The sequence below is a fragment of the Delphinus delphis genome, chromosome 1, assembly GCF_949987515.2.
Source record: "Delphinus delphis chromosome 1, mDelDel1.2, whole genome shotgun sequence".
Lineage (NCBI taxonomy): Eukaryota > Metazoa > Chordata > Mammalia > Artiodactyla > Delphinidae > Delphinus > Delphinus delphis.
The window spans coordinates 156,539,116-156,557,284 of NC_082683.1; the positions used below are offsets into that span (position 1 = coordinate 156,539,116).

Here is an 18,169-nt window from a genome sequence, read left to right on the forward strand (position 1 = left end):
CTTTCTGGAAGAAGAGCATATGCATGATTCTTAATAACCTAAGTCACGTTTTAAAAATTTCTTTATTACAGAGTTCATTTATCTTTTCCTTAAAGTATCCACTTGAGTGTTTACTCTGAAGGCCTGTCACTTAAAATTTCCATGAGAGTAATATGCATTAACTACTTTACATATATTAATAAACTCATTAATGTTTTTATTTTTTCAACACTGATTTATTTACTATGTACTGTACTTGATCAATTTCATATAGTACAACTGGTTTACAAACATATCCTACTGGCTCTGATGCTTGCTCAACTTTGGTAAGTGATTTCTTGCAATTTTCAGTACCTTTAGGAGAATCTACTTTACAATTAATCTCCTAATATTCACTTTTCAGCTATATTCTATTCAGAATCAAACCTGTTAGACCTGCCTTCTGCTGACTTCTTAGCTTCCGTTCTATCCTTCTTGGATGGCTGTGTGGCTGACAGGGTCTTGGTGCTCAGCCGGGTGTCAGACCTGAGCCTCTGAGGTGGGAGAGCTGAGTTCAGGACATCAGACCACCAGAGACGTCCTGGCCCCACATAATATCAATCGGTGAGAGCTCTCCCAGAGATTTCCATCTCAATGCTAAGACTCGGCTCCATTCAATGACCAGCAAGCTCCAGTGCTGGACACCCTATGTCAAACAACTAGCAAGACAGGAACACATCCCCATCCATTAGCAGAGAGGCTGCCTAAAATCATAATAAGGTCACAGGCACCGCAAAACACACCACTGGACACAGTCCTGCCCACCAGAAAGACAAGATCCAGCCTCATCCACCAGAACACAGGCACCATTCCCCCTCACCAGGAAGCCTACACAACCCACTGAACCAACCATACCCACTGGGGGCAGACACCAAAAACAATGGGAACTACGAACCTGCAGCCTGAGAAAAGGAGACACCAAACACAGTAAGTTAAGCAAAATGAGAAGACAGAGAAATACACAGCAGATGAAGGAGCAAGGTAAAAACCCACCAGACCTAACAAGTGAAGAGGAAATAGGCAGTCTACCTGAAAAAGAATTCAGAGTAATGATAGTAAAGATGATCCAAAATCTTGGAAATCGAATGGAGCAAATACAGGAAACGTTTAATAAGGACCTAGAAGAACTAAGGAGCAAACACAATGATGAACAACACAATAAATGAAATTAAAAATTCTCTATAAGGAATCAATAGCAGAAACTGAGGCAGAAGAACAGATAAGTGAGCTGGAAGACAAAATAGTGGATATAACTACCGCAGAGCAGAATAAAGAAAAAAGAATGAAAAGAATTGAGGACAGTCTCAGAGACCTCTGGGACAACATTAAACACACCAACATTCGAATTATAGGGGTCCCAGAAGAAGAAGAGAAAAAGAAAGGAACTGAGAAAACAATTGAAGAGATTATAGTTGGAAACTTCCCTAATATGGGAATGGAAATAGTCAATCAAATCCAGGAAGCACAGAGACTCCCATAGGGGAGAAATCCAAGGAGAAACATGCCAAGACACATATTAATCAAACTATCAAAGATTAAATACATAGAAAAAATACTGAAAGCAGCAAGGGAAAAACAACAAATAACATACAAGGGAATCCCCATAAGGTTAACAGCTGATGTTTCAGCAGAAACTCTGCAAGCCAGAAGGGAGAAGCAGGACATACTTAAAGTGATGAAGAGGAAAAGCCTACAACCAAGATTACTCTACCTAGCAAGGATTTCATTCAGATTCAACAGAGAAATTAAAACCTTTACAGACAAGCAAAAGCTAAGAGAATTCAGCACCACCAAACCAGCTTTACAACAAATGTTAAAGGAATTTCTCTAGGCAGGAAACACAAGAGAAGGAAAAGACCTACAATAACAAAGCAAAAACAATTAAGAAAATGGGAATAGGAACATACATATCAACAATTACCTTAAATATAAATGGATTAAATGCTCCAACCAAAAGACACAAACTAGATGAATGGATACAAAAACAAGACCCGTATATATGCTGTCTAAAGAGACCCACTTCAGACCTAGGAAAACGTACAGACTGAAAGAGAGGGGATGGAAAAAGATATTCCATGCAAATGGATATCAAAAGAAAGCTGCAGTAGCAATTCTCATATCAGACAAAATAGACTTTAAAATAAAGACTATTACAAGAGACAAAGAAGACACTACATAATGATCAAGGGATCAATCCAAGAGGAAGATATAACAATTCTAAATATTTATGCACCCAACATAGGAGCACCTCAATACACAGGCAATTGCTAACAGCCATAAAAGGGGAAATCGACAGTAACACAATCATAGTAGGGAACTGTAACACCCCACTTTCACCAATGGACAGATCAACCAAAATGAAAATAAATAAGAAAATACAAGCTTTAAATGATACATTAAACAAGATGGATTTAATTGATATTTATAGGACATTCCATCCAAAAGCAACAGAATACACTTTCTTCTCAAGTACTCATGGAACATTCTCCACGATAGATCATATCTTGGGTCACAAATCATGCCTTGGTAACTTTAAGAAAATGGAAATAATATCAAGTATCTTTTCTGACCACAGTGCTATGAGACTAGATATCAATTACAGGAAAAAAACTGTAAAACTACTAACACATGGAGGCTAAACAATATGCTATTAAACAACCAAGAGATCACTGAACAAATCAGAGAGGAAATCACAAAATACCTAAAAACAAATGATAATGAAAACATGATGATCGAAAACCTATGGGATGCAGCAAAAGCAGTTCTAAGAAGGAAGTTTATAGCAATACAATCCTACCTCACGAAACAAGAAACATCTCAAATAAACAACCTAAACTTACAACTAAAGCAATCAGAGAAAGAAGAACAAAAAACCCCCAAAGTTAGTAGAAGGAAAGAAATCATAAATATCAGATCAGAAATAAATGAAAAAGAAATGAAGGAAACAATAGCAAAGATCAATAAAACTAAAAGCTGGTTCTTTGAGAAGATAAACAAAATTGATAAACCATTAGACAGACGCATCGAGAAAAAAAGGGAGAAGACTCAAATCAGCAGAATTAGAAATGAAAAAGGAGAAGTAACAACTGACACTCCAGAAATACAAAGGATCATGAGCGATTACTACAAGCAACACTATGCCAATAAAATGGACAACCTGGTAGTCATGGACAAATTCTTAGAAAAGCACAACCTTTAGAGACTGAACCAGGAAGAAATAGAAAATATAAGCAGACCAATCACAAACACTGAAATTGAAACTGTGATTAAAAATCATCCAACAAACAAAAGCCCAGGACCAGATGGCTTCACAGGCGAATTCTATCAAACATTTACAGAAGAGCTAACCCCTGTCCTACTCAAACTCTTCCAAGATATACTAGAGGGAGGAACACTCCCAAACTCATTCTACGAGGGCACTGTCACCCAGATACCAAAACCAGACAAAGATGTCACAAAAAAAGAAAATGACAAGCCAATATCACTGATGAACATAGATGCAAAAATCCTCAACAAAATACTAGCTAACAGAATCCAACAGCCCATTAAAAGGACCATACACCATTATCAAGTGGGGTTTATCCCAAGAATGCAAGGACTCTTCAATATATGCAAATCAATCAATGTGATAAACCACATTAACAAACTGAAGCAGAAAAACCATATGATCATCTCAGCAGATGCAGGAAAAAGCTTTCGACAATATTAAACACACATTTATGATAAAAACTCTGAAGAAAGTGGGCATAGAGGGAACTTACCTCAACATAATAAAGTCCATATATGACAAACCCACAGCCAACATTGTTCTCAGTGGTGAAAAACTGAAACCATTTCCTCTAAGATCAGGAACAAGACAAGGTTGCTCACTCTCACCACTATTATTCAACATAGTTATGGAAATTTTAGCTACAGCAATTAGAGAAGAAAAAGAAATAAAAGGAATCCAAATCAGAAAAGAGGAAGTAAAACTGTCAGTTTGCAGATGAGATGATACTATACACTGAGAATCGTAAAGATGCTACTAGAAAACTACTAGAGCTAATCAATGAATTTGGTAAAGTAGCAGGATACAACATTAATGCACAGAAATCTCTTGCATTCCTATACACTAATGATGAAAAATCTGAAAGAGAAATTAAGGAAACACTCCCATTGCAACTTACCATTGCAACAAAAAGAATAAAGTAGCTAGGAATAAACCTACCTAAGGAAACAAAAGACCTGTATGCAGAAAACTATAAGACACTGATAAAAGAAATTAAAGATGACACAAACAGATGGAGAGATATACCATGTTCTTGGACTGGAGAAGTCAAAATTGTGAAAATGACTCTACTACCCAAAGTAATCTACAGATTCAATGCCATCCCTATCAAACTAGCAATGGCATTTTTCACAGAATTAGAATAAAAAATTTCACTATTTGTGTGGAAACACAAAAGACCCCGAAGAGCCAAAGCAATCTTGAGAAAGAAAAACAGAGCTGGAGGAATCAGGCTCCCTTAATTCAGACTATACTACAAATCTACAGTCATCAAGACAGTATGGTACTGGCACAAAAACAGAAATATAGATCAATGGAACAGGATAGAAAGCCCAGAGATAAAGGCAGGCACATATGGTCACCTTATCTTTCATAAAGGAGGCAAGAATATACAATGGAGAAAAGACAGCCTCTTCAATATGTGGTGCTGGGAAAACTAGATAGCTACATGTGAAAGAATGAAATTAGAACACTTCCTAACACATACACAAAAATAAACTCAAAACGCATTAAAGGCCTAAATGTAAGGCCAGACACTATCAAACTCTTAGAGGAAAACACAGAACACGCTATGACATAAATCACAGCAAGATCCTTTTTGACCCACCTCCTAGAGAAATGGAAATAAAAACAAAAACACACAAATGGGACCTAACGAAACTTAAAAGCTTTTGCACTGCAAAGGCAACCGTAAACAAGATGTAAAGACAACCCTTAGAATGGGAGAAAATATTTGCAAATGAAGCAACTGACAAAGCGTTATCTCCAAAATATACAAGCAGCTCACACAGCTCAATATCAAAAAAACAAAGAACCCAATCCAAAAAAGGGCAGAAGACCTAAATAGGCATTTCTCCAAAGAAGATATACAGATTGCCAACAAACACATGAAAGGATGCTCAGCATCAGTAATCATTAGAGAAATGCACATCAAAATTACAATGAGGTATCACCTCACACTGGTCAGAATGGCCATCTTCAAAAAATCTACAAACAATAAATGTTGGAAAGGGTGTGGAGGAAAGGGAACACTCTTGCACTGTTGGTGGGAATGTAAATTGATACAGCCACTATGGAGAACAGTATGGAGGTTCCTTAAAATACTAAAAATAGAAGTACCATGTGTCCCAGCAATCCCACTACTGGGCATATACCGTGAGAAAAGCATAATTCAAAAAAAGTCATGTATCACAATGGTCCCTACAGCACTATTTACAATAGCCAGGACATGGGAGTAACCTAAGTGTCCATCTACAGATGAATGGATAAAGAAGATGTGGCACATACATACAATGGAATATTACTCAGCCATAAAAAGAAACGAAATTGAGTTATTTGTAGTGAGGTGGATGGACCTAGAAATCTGTCATACAGAGTGAAGTAAGTCAGAAAGAGAAAAACAAATACCATATGCTAACATGTATATATGGAATCTAAAAAAAAAAAAAGTTCTGAAGAACCTTGGGGCAGAACAGGAATAAAGATGCAGACATAGAGAATGGACTTGAGGACATGGGGAGAAGGAACGATAAGCTAGGACGAAGTAAGAGAGTGGCATGGACATATATACACTACCAAATGTAAAACAGACAGCTAGTGGGATGCAGCCACATAGCACAGGGAGATCAGGTCGGTGCTTTGTGACCACCTAGAGGGGAGGGAGGGACACGTAAGAGGGAGGGGATATGGGGATATAAGTATACATATAGCTGATTCACTTCGTCATACAGCAGAAGCTAACACAATGTAAGGCAATTATACTCCAATAAAGATGCTAAATAAATAAATAAGCAAACCTATCCTATCTATCTATCATTATTCATTCATTCATTCATTCATTTTGCTCTCCACATCCTTACAGGTAACAGAGTAACCCTGAGGACAAGGGTTAGTAGTTTCCTACTACCCTTTCCTGAATACCCAAATAAAATGATGTAGCTGAACTATGAAGCAATAACTACAAAAAGCTGGCCCAGGGGTATAGCATTTATCATTTACTTGTTATTCACGATTCAAATGAGTATGTTCCCAATTTTCCTCCCTTGTGAAAAAAACTTCACAGTTAATACTGACATGCTTTTAATATGCTTTCACATTATAACACATTAAAAAAGCAGAGATCAACAACTGCACATAACTGTTTAAGATTATTATTTCCTAAGTTAGTCCTACTTCAAAACTGCCTTTACTCCAAGGACTAGAAACCCTGAGACTTATACAAGTTAACACCTAATTTAACCAGAAATCGCTTATCTAACAATGTTAAGCAGCACAACAGAGTGGTAAGGCAGCATATATGATATGATTAGTGGAAGTAGGGAGAAGATTTGAAATCAGGTTAAGTCCTGTCTCTGTCAGTCCTTAATTCTCATTTTCCTCATTGTTAAATGAGAAAATAATATCTACCCATAAGATTGCTGTGAAGATTCAGTGAGATAAATTATCCAGAAAAAGTCTGGCACAAAGTAGGCACAAAAATAAATGTTTCTCTTACTTTTCCTCCCCCAACTCTTCAACATAGCTAATTAGGGAAACAAGAAACTAAAACCAAAAATCTAACTCTAAAATAAAAAACCCAAGACAGATATGACAACACCTATATCATCATATTTGTGATCTTTACTACCAGGAAAGTCCTTCACTGAGAACCTTTTTTGACTATTTACTCAGATTATATGTGGCAAATCTGGAGGGGATGTAAAAGCAAGGATTAAGGTCAGACATATTGCACTAAGAAGAGTCAAGTGGTCGAGATAAGACAAAAAACAATCAAGAGCAGACACATGGCTCAAAAACACAGTAGTTCAGAACCATTCATTCAGTATATGGAGCAAACAGTCTTACATACTTCAAGTCTCCCAAAGGCATCACTGTAATGTATCATAGTTCAATCACTGATGTTCATAATGATGCTTCTGAGTCATGAAGCAAACACTTAAATTATATTCAGCCTTCTGTGCTTAAGAAGGCAATGACATGGGTAATTCATTTAATAGAAATATAGGAAATGGTTAAACTTAAAAAAAATTTCAGTTGTAAAAGTAAAGTTCAGTCATCTGGAAAATTCATTATGTAGAGGAATTCATTTCTCTGAAAATGATAAAACCAGATCAAGTGTGGGCCTAGTATGTATGGGAATTGTATGCCCACTAGAAAAATTATTAGGGGTCTTCTAAATTAATATAGAAAAATAAAACAGCTTTCCTCTCTCAGTACACTGACAAAACATATTCTGAAATTTATGAATTTAACATGTATTTCTATTCAAAACCTATTTTGTTTATACTAAAGTAAACTAAATTATATACTAAAATACTAATATTTTATTTATACCAATAGTTTATTATTAATCTCAACTGCTAGATATTTAAACGTATTTAATAACTGATTATGCTAGAATTAATTATGTTTATCTAAATCAGAAGAGCAATATCCTTAAATTCTTAAGGTATTTTATGATTGTGTGACCTTCCAGGGAACTTTATAACATACATAATTCAGAAAATATGTTCCCTTCATTCTTCTGTACTAAATTAAATGAAATATTAAGCTGTGTCGAGATGATAAAGACTATAATTATGAAGGCAAATTCTGCTTAAGATATCCATCCTAGTATATTCAAGTACTTCAAATTACAAAGACTGGGAAACTCCTTTTACCAAAAAGGAACTACAACTCAAAAGTTTTCAAATTTAGTTTAATTAGATTAAAAATCAGTGTAAAAGAGCCAAAAATCTACTCTTCATAGTTGTACACACCTTTTCAAACTGTATGCAACACTTAAAGGCCTTTAGTTGTAACCGAAAATATGTTTAAACCGTTTAAACCAAGTTAGAAGGTAGAAGAGCATACGTGAACTAAAATGAGGATAAATTCTTCTTTAATAGGACTCAAATATTCACACAATTTCAGGAGAACTTGATTGCTCTAATATTTGCTTCTAGGGTTCTTTGGGCTTTAAGGTAAATTGGTAGGAGATTCTGGATACACATGGACCCACAGAAAGGGACACAGAAAGTTACTAGGTAGTAGATTCTCTATTATCATTTTTGGAATGTTCACCTTTCAAAATAAATACTAAGATTTTACATTCTAAAAATTGGTAACCAAGAAGCAAATCACTTTTTGCTTTTACCAAAAAAGCATGCTTAGAGCACAAATAAACTAATCATTTATATTTCATAATCTGAAACACTAAAAAAAACCTTAATTTCAAAATGACCAAGTGAAATAGCATTCAATATACATTTTCAAATTTGATTCTACAATATCTGCTGGCATCATAAATTATTTCAGATTAGTAAACTGTTTCTCTCACCCTATATTTTAAAAAACTACAAATGATAAATCTGAAACAATAACATCCTCATACTAATATAAGAAAGCAAATGAGACTCTCATTAAGGCTTTTAATCAGCTGAATCTGACAGAGTGCTTCAAGCTACTTAACAAAAGACATATATCACTTAATTCCTTCTAACTCAAAAATAATCCCAAGATTATGAGACAGCTTTTGTCATCTGGCAGAAAAGATACTCAATGAGACACGCGACACAAGCTGGTAATCATTTAAGAATTTAGTTTCATTCACATGGATGAAATTACTACTGGATGCTTCACAGTTTGAAATTCATTTCATTACACTTAGGTATGAGAGATCAATTTTTTATGTCAATTTGTTTTTGGAGTGCTTGTTTTAATCTTTATACTCTACGAAGTATATTCTTTTGGAGTGACTCTGTGTGTGTGTGTGTGTGTGTGTGTGTGTGTGTAATGACTGCTGAAATGTTAACTGTGGTTAAGAGCATGGACTCGAGAGTCAGGTACCTGGGTTCAAATCCCAGCTACACTATTTGCTAGCAGGCTGACCTTGTGAATAAATTCACATCACCTTGCCGCCGTTTCCTTATTTATAAAATGGGGATGATAACAGTAACTACTTTTAGGTATCGCTGTGAGAGAATTAAATGATTAAACATATGCAGGGCACTAAGAAGAGTGTCTTGATAAAGGAAGCACCACTGAAGTGTTACCTGTTGTTAATAAGTCATGGTTCTGTCTCCAGGACAAAATTTACATTTACTGTATTTACATTTATTGTAATTACATTGATTGTATCCTAGAAGATATGTATTTCAGATTTCAAAAGTTGTTTTGTGTGTGAGGGTGGAAGGATCTTTAATGGCTAGATAAACTCAGTATCACAATTATTTTCAGAATTTGGCAACAGTTAAATTCTGCTGTGTTTTCTTCTAAGTTAACCACCAATTATTAGTACATTGTTTTTTTTCTCACTCTCCCTTCTCTCCCTTCCTTCCTCTCTCTCTCCCCCTCCCCTTCTCTCTCTCCCTCTCTCTCTTTCTCCTAGGTGGCTCTAGTACACAATGATAATATAATATGTGATCCCTGAAGGAACTTACAGTTTAGATGAGAAGGCATACACACAAAATACTGAAGGAAAGTGTTACATATTAGCAATATATATAAACAGACATACCCTTTAGAATTTTATATTACCTGATTTATGTGTATACATGTCTGTGGGAGAAGAGCAGACAAGAATTAGTCTAATTTATGTGGAAATGCACTGGGAGAGAGCACTGAACAACTGGTAGTGGGATACAAGGCTAAGAAAGTGGGACAAAATTAGAGAGAGCTTTGACATAATATCTATTTGGCAAGCAAAAGGAAGCTACTGTAGTTTCTTAAAGAAAGGAAAAAAATGGCAGCTTAGATTTATTATACAAAATGAACTGCAGAAGGGTTGAAACTGGAAATAGTTCAATTATGATTCAATGGAAAAAAAGGGCAACAGAAGTAGGTAATATAATAGATGAGGTGAAAGGAAGGGAAGACACAAAGATTTCATATAAAGTAGACATTCTTGACTGCCTTCCAAAATCCATTTCCCTTTCCTCCCTCCTAAAAGAACTCCAACATTCCCAGGTATCTCTTAACTCTTCCCTGATACAGCTCATGTGCCTTAGGGGAAAACTAACCCCATATTCAGCTTCAGGATGGGTACGATTGGCTTAAGGATAATCTCATAACCCTTGCCAGGGATTGGTTCAGAAATAAGCAGGTGACCTACTCCTGAACCCATGAGAGGCCAATGAGATGACAAATGTGTTGGACAAATGTGTTGAAAACTTTGGGGAAGGTTTCCAGGGGTTCTTCTAGAAGCGATCTTTGCTATTTCCCACTGGATGTGATCAAAGTAGCATGCACTCCAACTGCTACTGGCAAGCAGCATATGAGTACAAGGGGAAACTCCCTCAGTATGCAGCCACTGTGAATAGAAGGGCAGAGAGTCTGAGAGAAAATAGCTAGCTGATGACACCATTGAGATGCTGCATTAACCAATCCTGAAGAGGTTCAGTTATTTATTTAAGCCAGTAGATTTCCTTCCTGTTTAGTCTCAGGTGGCATTTCTATTATTTGCATTTGAGGGTATGCTAAATAATACTAAGCTTCTGAGCTTGAACATGAAGAAAAAAACGTGTTGGCCACAGAAACAAGGAAACTGAGATGGGAATTTATTTGCAAAGTTCACAACTTTCAGTTTTGGGCACTTTAAGATCAAGTTGATAAGGCCAGCTTTCTAAGACTTGTACCCTGGTAAAATTAGAGCATGTTTAAGAACCAGTGCTCTTATTCTCCAGCTAAGAAAAATCTCTTATATACCTTGCAGAATTATGGTCAAAGGTAGAAAGTTGACAGAACTTCTGATGGAATCTATCCTTGACTCAGAGTCAAAGTTGGCTTTCCATACTGCTCCCTGGTGCCTGTATTTAATTCCTCCAGTTCTAATCCTTATCTGCTATTATCACGGAAACTGGCTGTTCATCCTTCAGTGTTGATGTCCTCGTCAAGTCCTTATGTGACACACAACTGATAGCTCCATTTATTTCCTGGAAATCTTGATTTTCTGGCTTTTCACTTAGTTCATTACTAAACTTCTCCAGCAACAAAAGATTATGTTCCTTGACTATTAATCTGAGAATGTGATCCAGAATTATTTCTTCATTCTGACTGCCGAACAGCTAATCTTGTTGCTACCATACCCCAACAAATTGGGCACGCTGAGATTTTAAAGAAGTTTTAAACTTCATACAACATTTTGAACATAATAAAAAATTTTCATTTAAAAATATGATTATATGTTTGTGAATCTAATGAAAACACACAAAACTAGTTTGTATTTACTATTTTGGTCTAATTAAAACATTTAAAAAATTATTTTAAAATACTTAAAATGCCCAATTATATTACTTAACTATATATCAAGTTTTAACACCCTCATAAATAAGTTAAATAAGGAAAAATATTTTAAATAAAAGTGATTTACAAAGATATTAGAATTAATACTTTGAGAGAATCATTCATAATAAATAAATTTAATTTAAAATGACAATGTCATTAAAACATTCATCAACTATTTCTAACATATTAAAGAATAGGAGACATCTCTTTTAAGGGTAGACAGATTTTTGCTTCGATGATAAGTTCTTCCTAAAATACCTACTTAATGTCACAGTCTGAGATTTTTTTACCTGATGTTCCAGTTTCATGATTTTTCTCTTCAGGCTTGCCATTTGACTTGAAAGCTCTTTGTTCATCCACCTCATCATCCCCCCACCATGATGGCTGCCCATATAATGGAGTACCACGGGGCATAGCAGAAGTATCTGGAAAGAGGTGGGAAAAATCTGTCTAAAGCATATGAAACAGAAAAAAAAAATGCTTTTGCAGAATGCTAGAATTGCCCAGTTGATTTATTAAATGAAAAAGTACAGGTGACCCCTGAACAACACGGGGTTAGGAGCCTCAACCCTCCCTGCAGTTGAAAAATCTAGTATAACTTATAGTCAGCCTCCCAAATCCACAGTCCCCCCATATATGCAGTTCCACATTCGTAGATTCAACTAAGGTGGATCCTATAGTATTGTAATGTTTACTACTGAAAAAAAATCTGCATATAAGTGGACCTGCATAGTTCAAAGCAGTGTTGTTCAAGGGTCAACTGTATAGTCTAGATAGGTGAAAAGTACTCTAAGTTGAATAACTTAGTATTTGTGAATCTCATTCAATATTGAACATGATGAAATAAATGAAATTCTGCACTGGCTATTATCTAAGTAATGTAAACTGCTATAGCCCAATAGCTTTTTATCAAAGTGTAATTAGTTCTTTGGTATATAGAAATGGCTTATAAATCTAAATATGAAGGATAAAACTAAATTTTGGTATAAATGACCGTTTTTTACTTTTTTTTAAAACCTAAGGGCATTGCACAGTAATTAAATTTAAACTAGTTGTTAACTGGACTAACAGATTTATGTTTGAGCAATCTGGTAATGTCTAGCAGTTTTAAAAATTGCTTTTGTATGAATGGGATTATCTATATAAAATATTTTTTACAGTTCCTGGAATACTATAAATACGATAATTATGATGATGTAGGCATTAGTGGACATTTCCTTTTCATTCATTTCAGTTACAATCCAGAAAAAAATGTAGCAAACATGAAATAATAAAAATACTATAGGGCAAAATATATGTATTTTCTTCAAATATTTAAACATATTAAACGCACCTTCATACAACTGCCATATAATTATATGTTTTATAATGCTTTCTAATGAAGCACTGGCTGTATTAAAACCCACTCTGAAATTGTCATTATTATCATTAATTATTTTTATAAGGATATGGCCAAGCTTTTGAGAACAAAGCATGCAATTTCTTCATAACTGAGTATATATATGATATTTTGAAAGAGGTTAACTTACCGATGGCTTTTTCCTCAGATTTTAGTGCTTCTGTAGCTTTGTGCGGCACTTCTGCCGCAGTATCTGCTACCTTTGAATCTATGCTTTTGGCACATGCAGATTTCAATAATTCTGATTCTGAAGATTTTTGGGACAATTGAAGCTGAATGGTAAACTTCTCGTGCTATAAAACATTTTAAAATGGAAGTGAAATATACATGAGTGAAATCAACCCTAGTAAATGGTAGATTTACAAAAGAAATAAGTAAAAACTTTTTACCTTTAGAGCTTCTTCAGGGACCCTCATTTCTCCTCGTACTACAGTGAAAAGATTTGTATGTAAACAGGGCTAAGGAAGAATATAATTTCAAAATTCTGATAATCAAGCTTAAAATGATCAAAGATAATATAGAAATTGTCCTATTTTCTACAGGTAGTTACAGTAGAATGACTATATTCCCTTTAAGAATTAAATGTTAAAATATGCTCACAAATATAAAACTTTTCATTTTTAAAGACTAAATAAAATCTTAAAATCTAGCAAGTAATTCTAAACTTAGGTAATCATGGCCTTCAAGAAGCAAATAACTGGATGATTAACTGAAGCACAAAAGACATTTTCAGTTCTCACTAACAATAATGACCACAAAGAGAAAGCAGCTGGATCAAATTATATTGATAGCTAATCACAAAAATCTAAAAAGAAGTATGTCATCAGTGATTACCCAACAGTAAATCCTGAAGGAATTCAATTACTCCTTCTTCACAAGCATTGATAAAATGAAGTTCATCTTGAAAGTGCAAAAGAAATGCTATAATTAGGATCTTAACAGCAACTACAACCACTCCTTCCCCCCATGAATTGCAATCAGGGTCATACTACATTATCAAACAACTGATTCTATACAGATTAGAACCAAAAGCTAGATATAATGAATGCTTTCATTATTATACCAAAAAGAACAATGCCTCTGTATATTAAAAAGATCTTTCACTAAACAGTAGAGGTCACATTTCTCACCATTACTTAACCCCGTAATGAAAGGACTTTTATAACCACATAGTAAATTCTAGTCTTCTTTACCAATTCAGAGCACCCATGACTTCAAGGGTAGAAAGCTTTAATTACCACGTGGGAGAAAAACAGACTTTCCATGCATAACAAGCAGTAAACTTGTTAACGAGTATCTGACCCATAGTTCTACTCACTAAAATAATAAAAACTCAGAATTTTTTAGAATTGTAAAGCGCTTTGGGAATCCTGTTCAATTCCATTAACCCACCTTCCCATTCTATAGAAGAGGAACTTGAGGACTAACGGGGCAGAACCCAAGATAACAATCTCGTCAAATGAATACCAGGTCCAGGGGTTTCCTATCAGTTTACACTGCTTCCTATAACTGTGAAGTAATAAAATTTTCCTTTTTTGTTATGTACATATGCTGATACACATTTGTTGGTATATATGACAATATACAGTTCATAACTAAGTATAGCTAATAAAAAGTAAAAATCTAGTAACTTTGTTTTACCCCCAAGAAACTTATTAACAGCTGGAGAAGATTCATAGCATTCTTACATTTTCAATGTTAAACACAGCATCTTAAAAATATTGAAAGCCATTTCTATTTCTTTCAATGGGAAACAAATGATTTTAGCCTGTTGTGTTTTCTGATGCTTCTAGATTCTCCTGGGAGAGCTTTTAAGGCTACTCCTCAAGGCTAGTCTGGGGTATTCTCTTTAGATTTAGACTTTTTTAAGATCAAGGAAAACTTAAAAGATGGTGTAACTCATAGGTTCACACACTTTACCTTACAAAAAAATTCCTGTGTGGGGCACCAAAGCCCTCAAAAATCCTTCTGTTTAGGTCATGAATTTACCTGAGAACTCTGGTACGACTACGAGATTTTGAGACTGCCCTAACCTCAGCTTTTCCCTTCAAAGCTACTATCTTCCTAGTGGTACGGACCCAGGTAACTGTTTCTAACTTGGTTAATTCAGAAAAATGACAATCTAAGGTACAATTACTTATGATGTCAATAAGTTACAAAATATACAATACAGTAATATTAACTATAGTTGTATGTCAATTATATCTCAAAAAATTACAGAAAAAAGTTACATGCTTACTTAAATCTTCCTTACTAAAAATCATTAATCTTTATAGATTATTTCCACATTTCTTTAAATAAGAAACAACTGAAAACCAGACAAAATACATAGAACAATGGTCTGCAAGACAATCAACACCAGGTAACAAAAGACCAATGTCTTGAGTGAAGAGGAACAAAGCAAAGTGAGCACAATCACTGCCCCAACTCACTACCTTAAGAGAGCTTCCAAGTCACACTGCAGGAATGGGTAATCCAGGCAGAACCTGGCACTCTCTGAGCTGTGGAAGACAGAGGGTTGAGAGTCTAGGGAGACCAAGGTTCATGGGACTGACTACTGAAGAGAAGAGAGCTTCACAGAGATAGAATTCCAGAGACTGTTACAGGGACTTGCTCAAGTATTCAGCTGAATGCTGATCAGCACATTCATTTGAGAAATGACTGGGACAAGAACCACTTGAAAGTATTAGAGTGCCCAGTGCTCAAGCAGGGCCAGAAATAGTGTCTAATTACAACAGCCAGGCTGGAAAACCTCACGTATCATGAGCCACTGGATAAAGCAGGGATTGGCAAATTGTTTCTAAAAAGGGGCAGACAGTAAACATTTTAGGTTTTGAGAGCCATATGATCTCTGTTACAACTACTCAACTCTGCTGTGGTAGTATAAAAGCGGCCATAGAAATATGTGAGTGTATATCGCTGTGTGCCAATAAAACTTTATTTACAAATACAGCCTGAGAGTCAGATTTACCAATAGTTTTGCTGACCCCTACAGCAGAGTACACAGGAAGACCTTGCCTCTGTAGTGGGGAATTAATTAACCACAGACTAATCTTAGAAGCCTAACAAATCTTAAAAGCAAGACTCAACATAATGAATTTGTTTCCAAGTAACCTGTTTCCCAGAACAAAGCTCAAAAATATTTATAGGAATCCAAAAATACATATAATACTCAACAAGGTAAAAATTCACAATGTCTGCCATTCAGTCAAAACTTACAGTGAATGCAAAAATCAATCAAAACTGACCCAGGGGATTCTCTGGTGGCGCAGTGGTTGAGAGTCCGCCTGCCGATGCAGGGAACACAGGTTCGTGCCCCAGTCCGGGAAGATCCCACATGCTGCAGAGCGGCTAGGCCCGTGAGCCACGGCCGCTGAGCCCGCGCATCTGGAGCCTGTGCTCCACAACGGGAGAGGCCACAACAGTGAGAGGCCCGTATACCGCAAAAAAAAAAAACAAAAAAGAAACCAAACTGACCCAGAACTGACACAGATGTCAACAAACATGTTAACACAGTTATTATATTGTTTAAAAAAAATAAGTAGAGACTTGAAAGATACCAAAAACAAAACCCAAATTGAACTTCTAGAGCTGAAAACTATACTGGATGGGTTAATTGCAGATTAGACACAGCCAAAGAAAAGTTTAGTAAACAATAATAACAACCCAAATTGAAATGCAGAGAGAACAGATAATTATTAAAAAATAATAAATAGAGCCTCAGTAAGCTAGGAGACAACTTCAAGTAGCCTAATACACATTTACTTGAAGTCTTCGGAAAAAAAATAGGGAGGACAGAAAAAAAAGATCTGAAGAAATAATGGCTGAAATTTTTTCTAAATTTGATTAGAAGTATTAACCCACATATCCAAGAAGCTCAAAAATCCTCAAGCACAAGAAACATGAAGAAAACTACACAAAGGCACATTATAATCAAACTGCTCAAAACCAGGGGAAAAGGGAACCAATGCAAGTGAGAATTCAGTGAGTGGAGCAACAACTTTAAAGTAACTGAAAGAAAAGAAATGTCATTTAGAATTCTATGCCCAGCAAAAATAACTTCCAGTTGGCTTCCCTGGTGGCACAGTGGTTGACAGTCCGCCTGCCGATGCAGGGGACACCGGGATCGTGCCCTGGTCCGGGAAGATTCCACATGCCGCGGAGCGGCTGGGCCCGTGAGCCATGGCCGCTGAGCCTGCGCATCCGGAGCCTGTGCTCCGCAATGGGAGAGGCCACAACAGTGAGAGGCCCGTGTACCGCAAAAAAAAATAATAATAATAACTTTCAATAACTAAAGTGAAGCTTTTCCAGACATAAAAAAGATGAAAGAATTCATCACCAGCAGAGCCATACTATAAGAAATATTATAGGAAGTTCTTTACATAGAAAGAAAATGATACTAGATGAAAACATGGATCTATAAAAAAGGATGAAGAACACAAGAAATGGTAGCTACATTGTTTTAAGATATAAGAGTACAATGGCCATAAAAATCTTAAGATATTTTTCTTACGATTTAAATCTCTTTAAAAGATAACTGATGTTTTACTGATAACAGTGTAGAATGGGATTTGTAACATATATAAAAATGAAATGTATGACAACCATAGCACAAAGGTCAGGACAGAAGAAAGGAAAGTATACTGCTGTAATGCTCTTACACTATACGTGAAGTGGTATAATGTCACTTGAAGATACAGCTTAAAATTAAGGATAAAATTATAAATCTTAAAACAACCACTAAAATATTTAAAAAGTGCTACAGTAATAAGCTAACAAAAGAGACAGAATGAAATCCTAAAAAAGGTTCAAATAATCCAAAATTAATTAAGAGAAAAAGAAAAAAAATGGGGCAAATCGAGCACAAATGTCTAGATGACAGATTTAAGTCTAACCACATCATTAAATGTGAATGCTCTAAATCCCCAAATGAAGGCAGAAATGATCAGATTGAATGAAATAGTAAGACCAACTGTATGCTGCCTAATTCAAATGTAGAGACAATAGATTAAAAGTAAAAGAATGCAAGAGATATTCCAGGCTAACACCAATCCAAAACGAATGTCTAGACAAACCAGATTTCAGAGCAAAAAATAATATTATCACAGACAAAGCAGGTCATTTTATAAAGGGGATCAACTCATCAAGAGGACACAATAATTCTAAATGTTTACATAACTAATAACAGAGTTTCAAATTACATGAAGCAAAAACTTCTGCAA

At 35.4% G+C, this 18,169-nt stretch overlaps 1 protein-coding gene across 7 annotated transcripts in view; it reads right to left on the reverse strand.

Annotated features, from left to right (window-relative positions):
* CEP170 (centrosomal protein 170) overlaps nucleotides 1–18,169 on the reverse strand; it is a 144,660-nt gene that overhangs the window by 55,535 nt on the left and 70,956 nt on the right. For all 7 annotated transcript variants that reach the window (XM_059996791.2, XM_059996826.2, XM_059996819.2 and 4 more), the window contains exons 5-7: nucleotides 13,337–13,392; nucleotides 13,078–13,240; nucleotides 11,839–11,973 (exon numbers count right to left, since the gene is read on the reverse strand). In XM_059996791.2, the coding sequence (XP_059852774.1) occupies nucleotides 11,839–11,973; nucleotides 13,078–13,240; nucleotides 13,337–13,392 (354 nt within the window). The remainder of the gene's footprint in view (nucleotides 1–11,838; nucleotides 11,974–13,077; nucleotides 13,241–13,336; nucleotides 13,393–18,169) is intronic.